Source organism: Mustela nivalis (genome assembly GCF_964662115.1).
Source record: "Mustela nivalis genome assembly, chromosome: 5".
Taxonomy (NCBI): domain Eukaryota; kingdom Metazoa; phylum Chordata; class Mammalia; order Carnivora; family Mustelidae; genus Mustela; species Mustela nivalis.
The window spans coordinates 92,252,483-92,273,629 of record NC_139024.1 but is presented as its reverse complement, the minus strand read 5'-3'; the positions used below and the strand labels follow the sequence as shown (position 1 = coordinate 92,273,629).

At 45.8% G+C, this 21,147-nt stretch overlaps 1 protein-coding gene and 2 long non-coding RNA genes across 5 annotated transcripts in view; 1 reads left to right on the top strand and 2 right to left on the bottom strand.

Annotated features, from left to right (window-relative positions):
- Positions 1 to 1,306: 1,306 nt before the first annotated feature.
- On the bottom strand, positions 1,307 to 3,404 carry LOC309865035. Of its 3 annotated transcripts, none has more exons than XR_014311914.1 (2): positions 3,248 to 3,404; positions 1,307 to 1,718 (listed from the first exon to the last, which is right to left on the bottom strand). It is a non-coding gene; the product is annotated as an uncharacterized lncRNA (long non-coding RNA). The 3 variants fall into 3 exon arrangements; XR_014311915.1 differs by having other exon boundaries at positions 1,307 to 1,740; positions 3,248 to 3,403; XR_014311916.1 differs by having other exon boundaries at positions 3,238 to 3,392.
- Positions 3,405 to 9,316: 5,912 nt separating this feature from the next.
- Positions 9,317 to 11,235, top strand: LOC309865036. The gene is made up of 2 exons (XR_014311917.1): positions 9,317 to 9,404; positions 11,079 to 11,235. It is a non-coding gene; the product is annotated as an uncharacterized lncRNA (long non-coding RNA).
- Positions 11,236 to 11,282: 47 nt separating this feature from the next.
- Positions 11,283 to 21,147, bottom strand: part of MEP1A (meprin A subunit alpha) — a gene marked incomplete at its 5' end in the record, with an annotated part of 33,891 nt that continues 24,026 nt past the window's right edge. Inside the window, 4 exons of the mRNA XM_082729682.1 lie at positions 11,283 to 11,891; positions 15,192 to 15,492; positions 16,002 to 16,175; positions 17,024 to 17,497. Of these exons, the coding sequence (XP_082585808.1) occupies positions 11,735 to 11,891; positions 15,192 to 15,492; positions 16,002 to 16,175; positions 17,024 to 17,497 (1,106 nt within the window). The 3' untranslated portion in view covers positions 11,283 to 11,734. The remainder of the gene's footprint in view (positions 11,892 to 15,191; positions 15,493 to 16,001; positions 16,176 to 17,023; positions 17,498 to 21,147) is intronic.

Here is a 21,147-nt window from a genome sequence, read left to right as displayed (position 1 = left end):
CTCTGTGACCTGTAAACATTTCTTTATTCACAGCACTCATCACACGGAGAAGGGGCTCTCTGGCTGTACCACGAATAAACCCCGTGTGATGCAAATACTGTAGCCTTGAGTCTGTCTACTGACTATGCAAATGGGAAAGAAGTCACCTTTCCGAGGGGACGGCATCCAGCTCTGTGGGGATTCGGGGAAGGGGTACTGTTTGGAGAAACCTAATTTGTTCAGCTGAAAAGAGGCCCCCCAACGCCAGGGCTGAGGACCTTGCCCAGCCAGTGGACCTTGCCCAGTGGTGTGTGTCTGGACTGCAGGGGTAGTCAGTCCAGGAGCTGATGTTCCCTGGATGCTCAGGCCAACGGATCAGAGACTGAAGGAGACAGGTGCCAGCTGGTCCTCTACACATTGTACCTCTGACCACCCTCTCCTTAAAAATAAAGTCAAAATGCTGGCTTCCCATGAAATGCTGCCACCGGCAGCCCACAGGTCATGCCCGGTGCTGGGAAGGCTCCTCCCTAACAGACCCACACACCCTTCCTATGCTCACCTGGGTTGCAGTCCAGTCTTTGTCTGGACTAGTCTGCTCTTTTGCGCTGTTTTTGTTTTTGTTTTTTTCTTTGTAAGATAACATATACATCATTCAGAAGGAAGAGGTTTATTTTTGTATTTTGAAGACTTCCCCCTACCCAGGCCTCATGAAGTTTATACTTTCTTCATATAAACAGGAAGAAAAGCATGCTTCCCATGAATACTTTCTGTAACATGAATGCAGCTTTCTTTGAACTATTCAGTGACTCCGTAGAAGCTACATGGTCTAGAGGAACAAAAACGTGGGTCACAAGCTTTTAAATTTTGAGTTAGCCACATTAAAAAAAAGTAAATTGGTAAAACCAATTGCAATAATAATTCTATGTAACCAAGTATATCCAAAATATTATTATTTCCAGATGTAACTAATGTAAGCTTGCTAAAGAGACATTGTACACTCCTTCCTTTTTTTTTTTTTTTTTTTTTGTACTAAGGGTTGGAATTCCAGTGTGTAGTTTACACTGACCAGACATCTCCATTGTCCAGCCACATTTCAAATGTTCAGTAGCCACCGGTATCTAAAGGCTACTGCGTTGTACAACAGAGCTTTAAAGATTGTATTTATTTTTTTGTTGGAGAAAGAGAGCACAAAAGGGGAGTGGCAGGCAGAGGGAGAAGCAGACTCCCCACTGAGCAAGGAGCCCGATGCGGGACTCCATCCCTAGATCCTGGGATCGTGCCCTGAGCGGAATTCCAGCAGACGATTAACTGACTGAGGCACCCAGGTGCTGCCCATCAGAGCTTTAATGTAACCATCAGAGGGAAATGCCTTCTGCCATTCTGCCTTCTGTGTACTGACAACAGCGTTGGAGAATGAATTTAAAACAAGGCCTATACCACTCCATCCTAGCTGGTCTGTGCAGAGACCCTACACATACTGGGGGGTGGGGAGAGGGAGTTGTGTAGAAATCCATAAGGCCCCAAATACCTCTCTTCCATATGACCCCCGCCAGCACCGTCCCCCCCCCCAGCTGGCCTGAAAGCCACACTATTCAAAACTCTCCTGTGAGATTTCTGACAAGCATGGGGCATGAAATCACAGTCCCACATCTTCTCGAGGAAGGAGGAAGTGTCTGGAATCACCGTTAGCCTTCTTTCTTGGAGAATGACCTTACAGTCTCATCAGAGCAGTATGGCTCCTGGAACAGAAAGACACGTTTCCTCACTCACCTGAGCCTTTCCCTACACACTCTGGTCTTTGCTCACCTAAAGAACAGGGATCATTCAAATTCCTACTCAAGGCAGTTGTCAGGCTCAAAAAGCACAGTTTACATCAATGGGTTTCTCACACTGTCACATATTATGCAAACAAAAGACCCTCTGTGCTTCCTGCAACAGTCCAACCCTCAGAATCTGGGTCACAGGTCACGACTCAGCCCCTCACACACACAGCCCAGATGGGGCACAGGGGATCCCTGCTGTCGCATGAGTATAGGAAGACCAAGACCAGTCCCAGAACCCCAGGGGTCTTCAGAAGCCCTCGAGGGGAGGGACAGCAGGTCAACTTCCGGCTGCAAAGCCTTCCAGGCCCTTTGAGTTCCAGCCTGGAGACCAGATGGTCCTGGAGGACAACAGTTTGGGGAAGCGGGAAAATTTCCGCAAGTGTGATTAGAGCGTTCCCAAGGGAGCCCTGCTCCGAGGAAGGCTCTCCTGGCATCACATGGGTCTGCGTGGCAGAGTTCCAGGTGTTTCTTTCTTCGAAGTGGCACCTAGACACAGCTCTGCCCCTGCGGACACTCAGGGGAAAGTACCCCTCATGACAGCAGGTGCCAAGCCCAGCCCCCTGGGCCAGGCCTATCATGTACCCACCCCCTCTCTCCATTCCCTTCAGTCATTCTGCAAGGGTGCAGCAGTCAGAAAGCTCCTGATTCGTTCCCATTTACCAACCTCAGGGCTTAGGGCTCCATCCACTACCTCTCCACCCCACCCCACACACACCATCTTATGTACTAATAGATGGATACTGAAGTTTATCCTCTAGCACATTCCTAAAGAGGGAACCGCTTTTCCTAAATTTTCTGGGCTCAGTGACTATGAGCTCACAGTACAAGAAGGGAGGGGAGGCGGACGATCACTGATCACTGAGACGTGTCCTGTGCCGGATCCCTGTTCTTTCTCTGCAAATACCATTTTCCTGTGGGGGGGGGGGGGGCACGACTCAGCTGAAGTCGCCTTGCTGCTTTCTAGACACCCCTTCCTAAACTATTCCCTTTAAACTTCGAGGGGAGGAGTCACAAGGTCCCCCGCGTGCCCTCTGCGCACACGGGCCGTGGGTCTGGGAGACGTGCAACCCTTCACACCGCGCGGTTTTCCTTCTTTCATGCAGAGCCAAGTCCCAAGGAGGAGGTATGCTGGCGACTGTTAGAAACGAAACAGAAGCAACCCAGGAGCCCGGGGCGGGTGGGGGGGTGGGGAGGGGGAAGGCTTCTCAGCATGAAAATCAACAGGAACTGATTGGGCAAGTCGTGGGAGGACGGCTGTTGCAGCCCACTTCCTTCGCAGGGCTGCGCGATCCAAGAGCGACTGTGGGCCCTGCCTCCTGGGAAGCGATGGTAATTGGTCCCATCTTGTGTCCTCCATCCCTCCGGCCAGCCTCGCCCGCCCCCGGGCGCGGTGGAAGGAGGTGTTCGATTTGGAATCCCCGGGGAAGAATCGCACATCCACTCACTGTTTTTCTGGAACAGCGAGCTGTTCCCAGGCCCCGAGGAGCTCTCTCGCAGCTGTCCCAAGTCAAAGCGGAACCGACAGGAATCTCCAGCGGGGCCCCTGAGCGACCGGGGGCAGCCCGCGCCGGGCTTTCCTCGCCCGCTCCCCGGGCTTCTCCTGAGGCTCGATCGCCACCTTGTGGTCATCGGGGGGAGCGCCGCCTCCGGGTCCCACCTTCAAAGAGGCAGGAGCTGATAGGCCGCTCATGTGCCTGGAGGGCGACGTGCGGGGAAGTAATTTGGTGCGAAGGTGGGATGGAGGCCTGCTAGATGACAGACAGCAGGAATGCAAGGATCACCCTCACTCCCTACCTCCTGACACGTTTTAGGCTATGGTCCTTGCAGGAGATGAGGAAGCCAGAAAGCTTTGAGGAGATAAAGGGAGAGCGGACATGGCAGTCACAGAGTTCAAGTGTGCCTGATGGATTTGCAGACAGGTGTACCTTTCTGAGAGAAACTTGCCAGGATAGCTCCCTCCTTCTGTTTCTTTCCTCCCTACTGACCGAATCTTATTTATGGAACCAAAGGCAAAGTTAAAGGCAGCCCTGTGCCATCACCTGGTTTCCCCATTCCAGAAGGGAGGTAGTTTGAGGAAACAAAACGGGTGCCTTCCATGTGTCCCAGGGCCTTAAACACTTTCCCCATCAATGCACCTTCAAAAGGATGAACTAGGATGAACCCCTTCCCTATTCTAATTCATCCATAGGGAACTATTCCTGCGAAGCTGGGTTTTCGTTTTTAGTTCACGCTGGACCCGCAGCTGCCCCAGGGCTGTCTGATACACCAGCCCATCCTGAGGCCACCTGGGAAGTTTCTAGTTGAGGCTCTGGACACGCACTCAAGAGGACCTGCTGGCTTTGCCAGCCAAAGTGTGATCCAGAGAGACCCAGAAGAAGTAAACAGTACCCACAGCCAAGAAGGCTGATCCTTAGAGCAGAGGGACGTGTTGACCTGCCTTATGTCATGGCCACACAGCTTCTGAACATCCAAGAATATCATATGCTTTGGGATACTGCTCCCCCCCCACCAAAAAAAAAAAAAAATAGCTCTCTCCCCTTCTCCCTTATATTGGACATCCATCTAATAGGAAACCAAATCTCAAGGGGAGATGAGGTTTACCATGCAAAAACTTCTGGGAGAGAGGTGCACAGCAAAGGAAATAAAATTCACCCTCCAGTGAAAACGGCTGATCGCTATGTCACTAGGCCAACCTTTATTGAGCTGTTTACCATGTATCTGACGCCTGTCCTAAACTTCTTCATGCATATAATCTCCTTTAAGATTATATCTTAAGGGGCGCCTGGGTGGCTCAGTGGGTTAAGCCGCTGCCTTCGGCTCAGGTCATGATCTTGGGGTCCTGGGATCGAGTCCCGCATCGGGCTCTCTGCTCAGCAGGGAGCCTGCTTCCTCCTCTCTCTCTCTCTGCCTGCCTCTCTGCCTACTTTATGATCTCTGTCTGTCAAATAAATAAATAAATAATCTTAAAAAAAAAAAAAGATTATATCTTAAGATTATGTCAACCCAGGCTTGAGGAGATGCTCTTTTGTATTTTGCAGATGAATAAACCAAGCACAGAGAAGCTAACAACTTGCCCAGGGTCATGTAGCTCAGGAATGGTCGAGCCAGGTGCCGAGTGCAGACAGTCTGACCTGGAACATGGGCACGTCCCCACCTCACTCTGTCCCCCTTCATGCAGCCTGATGCAGGTATCCTCCGATGGCTTGGGGCAGGGGGCAGTTCTGGGTACCCAGATTGAGAGAGGGAGAACACAGCCATGGGAAGGGTAGAGAAAGTAAACTGTCTCCACCCTTAGTGTCACTTTATGATGGCACATAGGGGCAACCCAGAACACAGTGGCCAGTCCTCTGGGCCCTCTTGGGGGTTGGCCCTCTTCCCTCTTCAGTCTCTGATGGAGCATGAAAGGACTCCCATCGTGTTGCTTGAGTGAAAGTAGATCTCACATTAGCCGCCTACTTGACCCCCAAATGGGGCAGCCTGATGGCACCTGCCATTTTTATCCTTCATCTTCATTCAAATGAGTTTTCACGAGGTTCCCATGGCCCGTGGATGTACTTTTCCTCTTGCTGGGAGTCTACCGAGCATTCTCACAGTGTTGGATGTCACTAAAACATGCACGAGAAAACTAGGAGTCCTCTGAAACAACACATGTGTCTAACGTGGTGTTTAAGCACAACTGAGGCATTGAGGCATTCGTCCTGCGCCGCTTGGCTACGTGGTAATGGCTGTGGTGAGTGCAGACAGTCGAGCAGCTGATCTACTAAGAGAGTTATCTGGGCGTTTTGCTTCCTTCTGCATGGGCCAGAGCATGGTGCGGTCTCCGGCACTGACTGACAGCCATCTGAGGGAGTAGAGAGGGGGTGAGCCCACTTTTCTATTTTCCTTTAACTCTCCTGACCAGACAGAAATCTTGAAATGTTACTGATGATTTCCACTGAGCTGTCGAGTCATGCTTGGGTCAAACTGACATAAATCTGTCTAGGCCTGAGGGAATCTGTGTCCCACATGAGGCCATGTCTCAGTCCATGCTAGGGCTGCAGAACCAGCTCTGGGCCAAATTGTGAAAGGTGGAGAGAAGTGGGCCTGGTCTACACTATCTTTCTGACCTTTAGGTTTATCTCGTACATACAGCAATATGCACATACGTGCGCCTGCGCACACACAGACACAGACACAGACACACACGCATACTCATACCCAGGAACCAGGTTAAGCTGCCTCGTCCATGTCAAATCTCTTCTGTCGTTTCTTTTTTTATTTTTATTTTTATTTAAAACCAATTAATAGAGAGCGTGTTATTAATTTCAGAGGCAGATTTCAGCGACTCATCAGTTGCATATAACACCGAGTGCTCCTGCCATCATGTGCCCTCCTAAATGCTTGTCCCCCAGTAACCCATCCTCCCACCTTCCCCTCCAGCAACCCTCAGCTTATTTCCTGTGATTAAGACTCTCTTGGGACAGCTGGGTGACTCAGTCCCTTACGCAACTGCCTTCTGCTCAGGTCATGATCCCCAGGTCCTGGGATTGAGCGCCGCGTCAGGCTCCCTGCTCCGTGGGAAGCCTGCTTCTCCTTCTCCCTCTGATGCTCCACCTGCTTGTGCTCTCTCTCGTTCACTCTCTCTCTCTGACAAAGAAATAAAAATCTTTTAAAAATAAATAAATAATAAATAATAATAACAAAAAAAGAGTCTCTTATGGTTTGCCTCCCTCTCTGATTTCATCTTATTTTATTTTTCCTTCCCTTCCCCATGTTCATCTGTTTTGTTTCTTAAATTCCACATATGAATGAAATCATATAATATCTGTCTTTCTCTGATTGACTTATTTTGCTTAGCATAATACCCTCTATTTCCATCCACATTGTCATAAATGGTAAGATTTCGTTCTTTTTGATGGCTGAGTAGTACTCATTGTATGTATATAACACATCTTCTTTTTTCTTTTTTAAGATTTTATTTATTTGACAGATAGGGATCACAAGTAGGCAGAGAGGCAGGCAGAGAGAGAGGAGGAAGCACGCTCCCTGCTGAGCAGAAAGCCCAATGCGGAGCTCGATCCCAGGACCCTGGGATCATGACCTGAGCCGAAGGCAGGGTCTTTAACCCACTGAGCCACCCAGGCACCCTAACACATCTTCTTTTATCCATTCATCCATCAAAGGACATCTGGGCTCTTTCCATAGTCTGGCTATTGTGGACACTGCTGCTGTAAACATTGGGATGCATGTGTCTCTTTGAATCACTATGTTTGTATCCTTTGGATTAATACCTAGTAGTACAATTGCTGGGTGGTAGGGTAGCTCTATTTTTAACATCTTGAGGAATCTCCATACTGTATTCCAGAGTGGCTGTACCAGCTTGCATTCCCACCAACAGTGTAAGAGGGTTCCCGTTTCTCCACATCTTTGCCAGCAATTGTCATTTCCTGTCTTGTTAATGTTAGCCATCTGACAGGTGTGAGGTTCTATCTCGTTGTGGTTTTGCTTTGTATTTCCCTGTCTTCTGTCATTGCTTCTGCATCAGTACTTATCAGAGATTGCTACCACCCCATCCCAGCATCTCCCATCCCCTGCCCATTAGGGTTTGTGATGGTTTGCGAACAGTACTCATAGCTAAACACACCTGTCTTTGAGAACTAATTTTGCTTGAAGATTTTGGTAAAAAATATTATGTTTATATAAATAACATGGGAAAGCCATTTTAGCCATATTTATAAATATGTGGAAATGTGAGTAGATGGCCAATTAGACGTCAAATGATATTTGTAATAAAGAAAACCAAGCAAAAAAGATCTTCCCATCACATTCGATGTCCCACCCCCCAAACCACTCACTGGTCTTAGTAAACCTCCCTGGTAGCCAAAAGGGGATAATAGAGTCTCCTTCTAAATGGACCTTGGAGCTGACTGAAGCACTCAGTCTCTCTAGAATATGCTCACTTTATTCAAATATCTGAGTAGAACTTCTGGATCCCCAAGTCTGCCTCAAGCCATGAGATGAATGACGTAATGCATCAGGAAGAAGGACCAGGAGAAGAGAAGGTGTTCGACTGGCTGTAATTTGCTTGCAGAGATGCATCAGTATCATACTACACTCGATACGGTATCCAGGTCCACAGTAATGCAGAGCTGGAGGAGGTTAGATTCTTGTCGAAGGATTCGGCAACGTTCCCACGGTCCTTAGTACTGAGGCACCCTAAATAAAAGTCTTTGCAGCAGAAATATCCAAAATAAAAACTTTTCAACATTACTATCCTGGGAAATCCTGGGTTGGCTCAGTTGGCTGAGCGACTGCCTTCGGCTCAGGTCATGTTCATGGAGTCCTGGGATCGAGTCCTGCTTCGGGCTCCCTGCTCTGCAGGGTGTCTGCTTCTCCGTCTGAGCCTTCTCCTCTCATGCTCTCATTCTCTCTCATTCTCTCTCTCTCAAATACATTAATAAAATCTTAAATAGTACATATTGCTATCCCACACCACAGCAGAGGGTTTTCCTTAGTTTAAAGGATGCTAGAAACCATCTTCGCATTAATAACCTGGGATTCTCAAACAGCTCTAGGTACAGCATGCCAGCAGGCCCAGTGAACTAACTTTGCCATGGAATCTTGGATTACAGCTCAATTTGGTTCTCACCTCCCTCACTTGCTAGAACATTCCATCAGCCGATCCAGTTGGGCAGGTGATTCTCAATCAGGATGACTTCACTTCCCCCGCCCAGGGACATTTGGCAACATCTAGAGACGTTTTTCGTTTTTGTAATCAGGGAGGTGGCACTGCTGACATTTCGTGGGCAGAGGCCAGGATGCTGCTAACATCCTACAGGGTACAGCACAGTGATCATGAAAAAGAATATCTCGTTCAAAATGTCAGTAATGCCCAGGATGAGAGACCCTGGGGTAGCCAATTGTCTCTTCCTGGCTGCCAGATTCTTCGGTTGCACATGACTAGAGTGAACATTTAATCCAAGATGTTTGTTGGAAAGCGAAATCACGGAGCAGAGAGTGTCTTACATTTACAAAATAGGGTTGGTGACTTTTATGGGGCTTGATAGATAATAAATATGTTCAATGTTCACTGTGGCCTTTGGGGTAGGGGTAGGGGTCCTACCCACTTCTACTATCACAGGCTCCAGATAGTACCAAAGAACTTGACATTAAAGAATGGCCAGATTGGCTCAGGCCAGTTCACAGAAGGAAACAAGACAGAGAAGGAAAAGGATGGGGTGAGGGGAAAAGTGAGATATTTTTCAGACTTTCAAACTACTCTGACTCCTTCCCACTATGTTGACCCACTATGTTGACCAAGGAACCAAGCACCCAGATGCAGAGAAAATTTCTTCCTTTTTCACATCACTCATCTAAATCTAAAATACCACAATGCCTAGAGATGATGTAATGGGTATTTCTCTGTCTCTCTCCCAACAAGAACGCCTACTTTTCCATCACCACCCCAACACCTCAAAAGAGAAAAGTATCTGCTAATTCTCCTGGAATGACTGAGAACTTTGGGCTCGAAGAAAAGCTGAGTGCAGTGCCCCATCTATGATGTGATGGGTTCTTAATCAGTCAATCAACAGAAATGCCCATTAGTCATCAACAGAGTTGCACGTGAGTAGTGGGTGTGTTGCTGGATCTGAGAACCTGCAGAGAAATAACAAAATATTTGGCCCTCAGTCTGGTACTTCCTTATCATTGTTTTGACTTGCTGTTTTAATTTAGAGTACTAGATCAAAATCCTAGATTACCCTTGATATTTGAGCTTCTGCTGCTTCCAGAGAGAACTCATGTGTACAAGCAGTGTTGTCTTTGGCTTGGAAGGGGGCTTCTGCCTTTGAACTAGACCACATCTAAGTCAGGCATAGCCCAGAGCACATTTCTTTCTAGTAAAACTAAGGAAAACAACAATAGTATTTACAGCCCGGAGCCTGGAGTTCCCTTCCACAGTGAGACAGTGTGAGATTGTGGAGGCCACAACTTTCTCCAGGCCTAGCTGGGAAGGCGGTGTGGGCTTACAGACTGTGAGGCCCATGGAGAAAAAGCAGTCTATTTTCAATTTGGTCTTGGAAGACAGAAGTCTAGCCTGGGGCCTGGATAGTGTCTCGTGTAGTCTGAAAATTGAACAGTAACATTTGCATGCTCAAAAATATGTTCTTACCCACTACCCCATTTTATTACTCTGCAACTCCGGACGTGTTAAAGTGGGGTGGGGAGAGGTGGCTAACTATTACTTCCATTTGACAGATTAGAGAACCATGACCAAGAGCTGATGTGATTTTACAAAAATTGCTCAGTTGGTTGGATGTGCCTTTCTGGCCTACTTGACTTCCAAACTCATTTTCCATTGGAGCAGGTGGTGCCCTCAACCAGCCCTCCAGGGGATACCGGTGACCTCAGGCTGGAGAGTTGGGCCCTGAGGGGTGCTGGTTGCACCTATTACAAACTCTCCTCACAACAGAGTCTTCTTAACCCATCATGTTATTTCCAGAATGGCCATCAAGTGTGTACTTGGGAAGCTGGTACCCTTAAGCCTGGGGCTACTCAGGCTCCTTGAAACATTTTCTTTTATTTATTTATTTTTAAAGATTTTATTTATTTATTTGACACAGACAGAGATCACAAGTAGGCAGAGAGGCAGGCAGAGGGGGAGGGGGAAGCAGGCTCCCTGCTGAGCAGAGAGCACGATGCGGGGCTTGATCCCAGGACCCTGAGATCATGACCTGAGCAGAAGGCAGAGGCTTAACCCACTGAGCCACCCAGGCGCCCTGAAACCTTTTCTTTTATTAAACATCCAGAGCCATCTCTCTGTGGAGCTTGTACTGACCAGATTTCCTTTGACTTGATCTATCTTAGAAACTTCTTGCCTCAAATAGTTTTATCTCCTTAGGAACTGTGGAAAGAAAGTGTGCTAAAGCTACTTCTTTGAAACTTTCTTCTACTAGCTCCTGTCAGTTTGCTAATATAATAATTTTCTACATGAATAGTATGTAAAATATGTTTTAGACTTAAAAAGATCTGAGGAAGAGCTTTGGAGAGCTCTCCCTCTACACACACACACACACACACACACACACAGAATGCTGGAACACAGACGGTACCGACTAAATATTTATTGAATTTATAAATATTTGAAGACCTATTTTTATAATCAGAGGAGAAGGAGATCAAATGTCTGAAAGTGCAGCTATAAGTAGGAATCTTTCCTCTAACACATAAGCCCTTAAAGAATACTATCATGGGGGCGCCTGGTTGGCTCAGTGGGTTAAGCCTCTGTTTTCTGCCCAGGTCATGATACCGGGATCCTGGGATCAAGCCCCGCATCGGACTCTCTGCTCGGCGGGGAACCTGCTTCCTCCTCTCTCTCTGCCTGCCTCTCTGCTTACTTGTGATCTCTGTCTGTCAAATGAATAAATAAAATCTTAAAAAAAAAAAAAAAGAAGAATACTATCATGTCTGACGCAAAAGTATTTGATTTTAATATAAACAACATGCAGTTTTCATCACATTTATTTTATTTACAGTGGAAAGGAGAGTTTCTATAACTTAGTTCTTCATTCATTATCAGTTCATTCATTCACATTTTTTTGAGTTCTCACGATGGGCCCGCCAGGCACATGTCCGGGCATTAGAGCAAACATGGTAAATTCAGGCCCGCCCACATGGAGTTTACAGTCGTTGGGAAAGACGGTCGATTAAACAAGGGATTGACAATAAAATGTAATGAGGACTGTCCCAGGCCACATGAGCTACATTTGGAGCACAGAGCAGGGCAACAGAACCATGTGAGGATGGGCGGGCGGTGGGGTGGGCAGAATAAACAGAATGATCACCCAGGAGGCTGGAGGCCACGGTCCTTAGAGGCCTATTCAAAGCAGAGTTGTCGAAAACCGCCCCAGTCTGCACTCAGGCCCAGAAAGGAATGGCTGAGGTCAGCAGGCAGGTCACTGCCTTGCCCTTTGGGAAAGCATGGAGATGATGGCGAAGGTCAGGAAGATCACACCGGCCGTGCCCCCGATCAGCAGGCCCAGGATGCTGCCGTGCACTTGCATGGCCTGACAGCGCTCCCCCGTGTAGAAGAAGGCATGACTGGAGACACACCTGGGGGAACAGGACACAAGAAGAGTGTGGGACACACCTGAGCCTCGAGCGCTCTGTAGCAGCCAGCACCGACTGCCACAGTGGCAGGGGACATGGAGTCCGTGGCCCCATATGCCTGGCCCCATTCCAAAGGCTTTGTATGAGTCAATTCAATATTGCAACAGCCCGAGGAGGGGGTGCTTATTACCCTTCTCATATCCTCATTTTGCAGAGAGGTTAAATCACATGCTCAAGGTCACAGGGTTACACTTGACGTCTAATCCCTGGAAGCCTGTCTCCAGACCAGGTGCCCTGGCCTGAGTGCGAGGCTCAGGAGGAAGGTTTGGAGCATTTAAAGAATGTGTGGCCCCCACCGCTTCAGACTGTAAGTTACAAGGGAAATTCTCCGGAGAAGAGTCTGACCCTGAGCATCATTTGCAGCTTGAGAACTTCCAGACGGTATCAATTAAAATGTTGCCGTAAGGTGAGGATCCTGCCGTCCATCTCCAAGGCCACCCCGACATCTGCGAGCTCCTGAGCACACTGTCTCCTGCCCTGGTTGGTACACAGACGCACAGAGGCCACACCTTGGGTTTGCTTGTTTGTGTTTTAATGTCATCTGGTCTCCACGACAACTAATAAGATCAACTAATATCAGACCCAAGGCATGGAGGGTGATGTTTCCTCACTTCTGGGGCAATGGCAGCCTCTGCTTCAAACAACATTCTCATCACAAAGTCTAGCCACTGAGCCAAATGTGACAGAAGTAAAAAAGTTACTCCTTTTACTCATTCTGGCACTATTTTACCTCCCTCATCACTAGCCTAGACATCAGCTTCTTAAAAGTCAGTGTGTAATAGGGGCTCCTGGGTGGCTTGATCAGTTAAACATCTGTGTTCCACTCAGGTCATGATCCCAGGGTCCTCGGATCAATTCCTGCATTGGGCCCCCTGCACAGTGGGGGGTCTGCTTCTCCCTATCCGTCTGCTGCCCCCATCCCAGCTGTGCATGTGCTCTCTCTTTCTCTCTCTCTTTTTCTGTCAAATGAATCAATAAAATCTTTTTTTAAAAAAATCAGCGCATAATAACAAGTTTGTTCAATTTTTCTCTGTCCTAGTCCCCTCCAAAACACAGTTTAATGATATTCTCCAGGATTCCCTTAGAGGAGCTTATCCCACACGCTGCAGGTTTGTGGAAAAGGCATGATTTGGCTGAGTAAAGGGTGATACACAAGTAGGAACCATGGCCTTCCTTACTCTGAGGGTAAAGCCAGCTGGGACACATACGGAAATCTAGTTTCCAGGGCCCCATCAGCTGAGAGGCACAGACCCACCGCTGTGGAACCCTCAAGAAACAACGAGGGCATTCTCCGATAAAAGAAACAAGCACTGTTTGGAAAAGTGGTTTATTCCTGGGACATGGAAAACAAAAGATAAGCCTAGAGTATTCTGTGATGCCAGAAAGTAAGACTGTTCACAAAACAGGGAGCGGGTGCTGAGACAGCACAGGAGCCAATCTAGAAGAGCCGCCAAAGGTCAAGGCCGGGACGCCATGAGCAGCAAAGGCAAGACTGGCGTTACGGAACTATGGCCCGGGGAAGAAAGTAAACATTTATGCGTCCTTCGTGATATAAATAACGAGTTGCATGAATCAATGAATCGGGAGGAGCGGACCCTCATTCTTTCCAGCAGAACTTCACTTACTGAACACAGAGGGAGTGGGGGAGATGGAAAATCGCCACTGGACTATTTCAGGGCGATCGTGGCAATAGGTCCGCCAATGGACGATGACATTAGCAGGTGAAAATTCTAGAAAAAGCAGGATGCCTGCATGGTCTCTGAATGTCTCTCCCAAGACATGTCTTAACAGCAGAGTGGGGAATGGATACCCCATTGCCCGGGAATCAAGGTCACAATCACCAGTCTCAACTTCTTGGACATCACATGCCCCTCATATGGCCCACCGAGAAGGGGTGTACCTCATCTTTGCTCTTCTTGCCAAAAATGTATGATCTCAATATAATCATGAGAAAACATTAGACACACCCAAATGGAGGAGCAATTTACAAAATAACTCAGCAGGACTCTTCAAAAGTGTCAAGGTAGTGAGAGAGGGGGGAAGACTGAGGGGTTGTCCCAGCGTGAAGGAGGTTAAGGAGACGTGAAACCGAATAAAAGAAGGGTCCCTGAATTAGATCCCAGAACAAAAAAAGGACATTGGCAAAAAGAGTGGAGAGATCTGAATGAGGTCTGTGGTTTAGTAAATGCTATTGCTAATTGCATTCAGTTGCATTATTGCTCATTTCTCGGCTTTGCTAATTTTGCCAAGGTTGTGTCAGATGTGAACATTTGTGAATGGGAAGGTCCACAGTGTTTTTGCAAATGTACCTGTAAATCTAAAATCATTTCAACATGAAGCCTAAAAAAGAAGAAACAAAGTGGAGATCGAAAAGGACACCGAAGAAACCTAGGTCTTGTGAGCCAAGGAGCCAGTCGCTACCTCTGCCATTATTTTGCCACATGAAACTGATGCTTTCAATATGTATATCCTCTTATGAAATATTTTATGCAAACAACAAACATTATGAAAAGAAATATTAAACCTAGCAAACTGTGCAGACAGACACGGATGCAAGTCTCAGCTCTGGTATTTGCCATCTGGGAAATGTTAGTCTTATTATTTAGCCTCTCTAAGCTTCAACTTCTTTATGTGCCAAATGGGGAGAACAAGGGTCCTTATGTCACAAGGTGGTCGTGAGGAATAACTTCGATCATGCATGTGTACTGTTCAGGGAAGCACATGACCTATATAGCAAGCTGTCAAAAACTATCAGATATTCATATTACTATTATTGAAAACATAACTATAATCATAGTACAACAGAACAAATAGACGATAGAAATAATAATTAATCATAATTAACAAAAACACTGGCAGTCAGTAAAGATTTAAGCTTGGTCTTCATTTCCACTGAGGCAGGTCATGCTGTTCCTGGGCTAAAAGCTCTGGAACATTTGTGACCGCTGCAGGGAAGTTCAAAATCCCAACAACATTCAAGATGTTGTTGACCACATCCTAGAGGTGGGCAAGGGATGAAAGCCAAGAGCTGGGAGATTTAGGACCCCTCTGCCCTGGCAGGACCCCGGCTATGCTCTGACAGCACAAGCCCACTGATTCAGAGCACAGCTTTGTGGGGTCAAAGTGACCCTCTGATGTAGCCATTGCCCTAACCTGAGAACAGTGTCTTTTCCCAGGTGAGGCAAATGTTTGGCTCACCTCTGCTGACCCACTCACTACCTCCCCACCGGCCACAGAGCCTACCTGCAGCTCGCCATCCCCTTCACGTTCACACAGATGCCTTCATTTTGGCAAGGGTTTGGGTCACATGGATCTCTGAAGTACTGTGGCCAGTTGTGGTCTTCCAGAGGGCCTGTGTTCTCCACTGATCGCTTCTGTCGGCCTGGCTGTCCCTGGTCCAGGCTGCTGGGAAGTGCATTCTCTAATAAGACCTTTCCTGAATATTCTTCTGAGATCTGCTGCTCCTGATCCTGGAGAACAAGGCCTTGGGGAGACAGCCTTGTGCCTTGAGCTGGAACCTCAGTCTGGTTAAGGTAGGTGATATCTTGAGGAAATAGAGGGCAGTGAGGAAGAAAGGCAATTAACATCTGATTAGATTAATTTTCACTTCTGGAGAAATTTCCCTCCCTCATGGAAGCCACCTTCAGTGACATGGAAAGGTGGCTGGAATCCAGCTGATTCTCATGCTAGCTATTTTTATTTTCAAAGTAATCCATTCACATTTTTATTTGTTATAACTTGGAAAAGGAAGCACAAAGCTAGCACAGCTAGAGTGATCAAAACTAAATTGAAGTCAGCAAGCTATCATATTTGATAAATTATCAAAAAGATGACACCAAAGTTTTAGCTTCTCCCAAGAACAGTTAAAGATGTGAATCCTTGAGCAATAGCTCTCCTAAAGGCCATCTTTTTTTTTTTTTTTTTTTAACCTGGTCCTCAAAAAAAAAAAAAAAAAAATTTCCCCACCCTCCCTGAGATGCTCAAAAATCGGTGCAAAATCAGTAAAAGTCCCAAAACATAGGATTAGTTATTCAGGAAGATCTGCAAAAGTACCTTCAAAGTCCACAAAAAGTATAAGGTCATCATTTTTGAGGAAACTCTTCCTTTTTAGCATTTGGTGGGAGATGACATTACTCCAGCCCCAGTCGATGCTTCTAAAACAACCACAGTCGTTATCGTAGTTTCCCACAATGGATGGCCTGTCCCAGATGACGGAGCCATTTATTGCTGCAAAGTTATAAGTAACATAACATCACATTATCTCTTTACACTTCATTCTCCAACTGCCCTTTAATGAGTAGATAAGTTTTATTAGAAAAAAAATATGTTGGAAAAATATCAGATTATTTATATTTTCCAGGAAAATTAAAACTCAGAAGGGTAAGGGGGAAGGGCAAAGAACCAGAGCTCTGAAGGGTCAAATTGTCCATTACCAAGTTACTTCCTCAGTGAAGACAAAGGGACAATGAGTGCTCTTCCTTTTAAGGCTTAAGACTTTTCATGTGAAAAATTTAAAAATCTGCCCATTTCTTTTTTTAATTTTTTAAAATTATTTTTATTAATATGTAATGTATTCTTTGCTCCAGGAGTATGGGTCTGTGAATCATCAGGTTTACGCATTTCACAGCACACACCATAGCACATACCCTCCTGCTCATTTTTTTCTGATATGAGTTTATCCCATTAACATACTGATGATCACTGGTATTTTAGGAGTCAGTGCATTAGTTCTGCATGGAGGCTAGCAAATTCTGAGCAATTGCTAAGAGACAAGCAGTATCTATCTTCTCATGTAGACTGCATTCAAGGAAGCAGGAACTGCCTGGTTGGCTTATATTTTAGGTACTGGCACTGAGTTTGGCAGAGTGAAAGCCCTTAACAAATGCTTGATAAGTGAATTTGGAAAAGAGAAGGGAGATAAGATAATGTTGAAAATGTGACTTAATATTCCAGCATGACTATGGTGCTGATGTACCCAAAAAGGAAATGCAAGAGGAATGTTCATCTCTTGTATCCACATGGGAATCACATCCACTGGCCCTTTCCAGTGGAGCAGCAGATTTTAGAGCACCTACCTGAAGATGTATGGGACCTGGAGGTAGTGAACACCATGCTCGAGGACATTCTATTTCTAGCATCAGGTTCCTGGTCGAGGATGGTCATTACCACCTGTCTGTTTTCCACTGGCCACTCCAGGATAGCATCATTCTCCCCACTGTACAGGTGAAAAGTAAGTCCTAGGTAGCCAGGGCTACTGGAGTTGAGTCTGCCATTGGGGTATAAGGTCAACCCAAAACCATATCCCTCTGAGTTGTAGAATCGAGGGCTCCGGAGCATCTGCCCTGGAACCGTGTTCTGAAGGACCTGGGAGATATTCCGTATGGTCCAAACGCCTGCAGGACATGGGGTTTCCGTCAGAGTGATATCATCCAGGTAAATTCCCCCATTCGAGTTCTGGGGGTCGCCTTTTGTGCCCTGGAATAGATAGCGAAACTTCTTTTCTTCTCTGAGCGTCACATGGGCAATTTTCCAATTTTGGTCCAAATCTCCTGAGGACAGAGGAGAAGGTTGGTGACAACTGTGTTCAACATTTAAGTGTGGTCTATAAGCCTGCTAGCACGCCAAATGCTTTAAAGATTTTATTTATTTATTTGTGTGAGAGAGAAAAAGAGTGAGAGAGAGAGCTGGGGCGGAGGCAGCAGAGGGAGAGGGACAAGCACACTCTGCACTGAGTAAGACCATGAGATCATAACCTAAACTGAAATCAAGAGTCAGACACCTAACTGACTGAGCCACCCAGACGCCCTGCATGCCAACTGCTTTATATGAAGCATCTAATTTAATCCTCACAATATCCCTATGAGACAGGTACAACATGTTATAAACTGGTTGAGAAACTTTTCCCTATGGTTTATTTTAATATTCAGATTTAAATCTTTTTTTAAGATTTTATTTATTTATTTGACAGACAGCGAGAGCAGCAGGAACACAAGCAGGAGAAGCGGGAGAGGGAAAGCAGGCTTCCCACTGAGCAGGGAGCCCAATGTGGGGCTTGATCCTGGGACCCTGGGATCATGAATTGAGCCAAAGGCAAACGCCCAAGGACTGAGCCATCCGGGCAGCCCTCATATTCAAATCTTAATCAGAATTTGTTTTCCATTTTCATTCAATTCCAGAGGTTCAGTGTTTCCCCCTGGGCTTCATAGTATAAATGCACCCCATCCCCTAATGTTTGCACTGAATACCCAAGTAATAGGCTGAACCATAAAAATAGCCATTTTGTAAGCTCAAAGTCAAATAATGGTGATTTCATATGGTCCAAATCATGACTTGATGCCAGAGAAATATATGGTGTGTTCTGGAGTGAATATTCACATACAGGACAAATTGGATCTCCCCTCCGCAAGACCAACTCACCCACTAACATCCAAGTTTTTCTCTTTATATTATCTGAAATCCCACCAAGTAGGGGATCCATACTTTAAAAAATAATAATAATAATACAAAAAAAGTTGCCACTATCCAGATAGTCACATTCTAGTGAAAATTAGGTCTACTGGTTTTTTGTTTTTTGTTTTTTCCTGAGACTGAGCTGGAAGTGAGAATTTTGAATAAAGACCCAAGGTAAGAAGTTGAGAAGGCTGTTCTCGAACATGGGTTCCTGTTGCTCAGCATAAGAAACCAGAAAAGAGCTTGAAGGTCTAGGCAGAGGAAACCTCCAGGCCACAGCAACTCAGAATTGATTAAGGATTTGCCCCTACTCCGGCAGTCAGACAGTGTGCCTTAGCCCTGGACTCGGAAAGGAAAAGAAAAATGCTAGATCCCAAGTGGGGATCCTGTTGGCTAAAATGAATTTCAACAGATGAATTTAAACAGATGAGTGTTACAGAAGTTTAGTCTGAAATGCAATTGGCCAGAGGGCTTCGGAAGTATTTTTCCTCCTTCTGTATGTTATAACCAGAAATCTACATACAGAGCTCTGCTCTCACCAGACTGAAGAATGCCTTTAACTCCCTTTGTTGTCAGTCACTCTCTCTTAGGATGACTTCAAGGGACAGGTCTAACATTCTGTTTTCTGGAGTGGAGCTGGTTATGCCTGTGTGATTAGGTTACCTGCACACAGAGGAGAGGGCTTGGGAGGGCACATTGACCACATCTATAACCTATAAACAGATGTAAGTACCATCTCCTGGGGACAGGACTGTAGTCACATGGAGGATGCATGGATCTGAAAAGTAATGGGTGTAGGATGTCTGGAATAAGGACAGACATACAAGATTTTTACAATTTACTCAACAGGGTTAAACCATCTTCATATGGATTGTCACCTTGAGATTGAAATGTGGGAACATGGTACTAGAAGGAAGACCCAAAGGCCCATTACCATGTAGGCAGAGACTCAACTGTAAAGTCTTTAAGAATGCTTCCTTTCCATGCTTCCACGGAGCTGCTGAATCAGGCAGATGATAAGTAATACTAAGATTATTTGGGACACAAATCTCATCCTTGTTTGTTCCAAGTTGTCACCTATAAGGGTATCCTAGCTTCAGTAAAAACAGAAATGTGTGCGTTCATACACATATCTGTATGCAAACATTTTGCATTTAAGATCGCACATAAACATCGATACGTGTATATACATGGAGAGAGGTAGACACATTTTTATGTAAGTATTTCGGTTAAAAAATATGACTTGCTAAAGTGAAGAGCTATTCAAAACAAGCCATAAATACTCTTAATGATAGAGAACAAACTGAGGGTTGCTAGAGGCAGGTGGACGGGGGAGGGCCTAGAAGGATGATGAACGTTAAGGACAGCACTTGTGATGAGCACTGGGTGTTCATGTAAGAGATGTAAGTGATGTAAGTGATGAATCCCTGAATTCTACTCCAGAAACAAAAATTGCACTGCATGGTAACTAACAAAATTTAAATTTAAAGAAATAAAACAAATAAAAACCTGGAAAAAATATAAATAAAGAAATAGAGTCTCCATATATTTAAAATTTTAAAAAGTTGTAACTATCTTAAGTTGAATACCACACAAACATTAAATGATATTCAACTAATATTTTAGAAAAGCTTCATTTACAAGTCAGGATCAGAATGAGCTACTTTAGAAATCCACTCCCGTGGCGCTCTTAGGAAACTCTGAACAGAGACACACTTTGAAGTCAATGGAACTCAAAGCAGAGCAGTGTCAGGAAATAAGTGAAGTGTGAGAAGGTTGTTTGGTTGATTCTGTGCTTACGAAGTGACATTGTCAGCTTTATATAGAAGTGAGCCATAATAGATCCCATCAGGATTACTGAGATTTTAATTCATTGTCTCATTAAAAAAGTACAATCTTTGGAGCGCCTGGGTGGCTCAGTGGGTTAAGCCGCTGCCTTCGGCTCAGGTCATGATCTCAGGGTCCTGGGATCGAGTCCCGCATCAGGCTCTCTGCTCAGCAGGGAGCCTGCTTCCCTCTCTCTCTCTCTGCCTGCCTCTCTGCCTACTTGTGACCTCTCTCTGTCAAATAAATAAATAAAATCTTTAAAAAAATAAAAATAAAAATTAGAAAAAAAAAAGTACAATCTTTGGTAACATAGCAAATTCCCAACTCTTGAAGAGCACCTAGCTGTTATCCCTCCATTTGATAGAGATGCTCTGTACATTTCAGCCAGAAAAGAGAACCCTCCAAACCATTATCTGTTGCACTCCCAGGTAGCCTACGGAGGGCCTGGGTAGAAGTCACTCAGACACCTGTTCTCTGGAGTGACCTCTAAGGAAGCTTTCAGGCTTCAAGAGCAGCAGCTTCTTCTGGAAGTACTCAAATGATGCTTCGTCTGTAGGGACTCCTTTTATTTTATTTTATTTTATTTTATTTTTTAAAGATTTATTTATATATTTGACAGACAGAGATTACAAATAAGCAGAGAGGCAGGCAGAGAGAGGAGGAAGCAGGCTCCCCGCTGAGCAGAGAGCCCGCTGCGGGGCTCCATCGCAAGACCCTGGGATGATGACCTGAGCCGAAGGCAAAGGCTCAGCCCACTGAACCACTCAGGCACCCCTGTCGGGACTCATTTTAATGGAGAACTTCTTCATTGAATGGAGATGAATGTGTGTCTCTTCTGGTTGCAATGAACCCCACCACCTCAAAAGAATGTAAAAATGAATCTCTATAACCCTGGATCTTGATTTACACCCAGATTAACCTC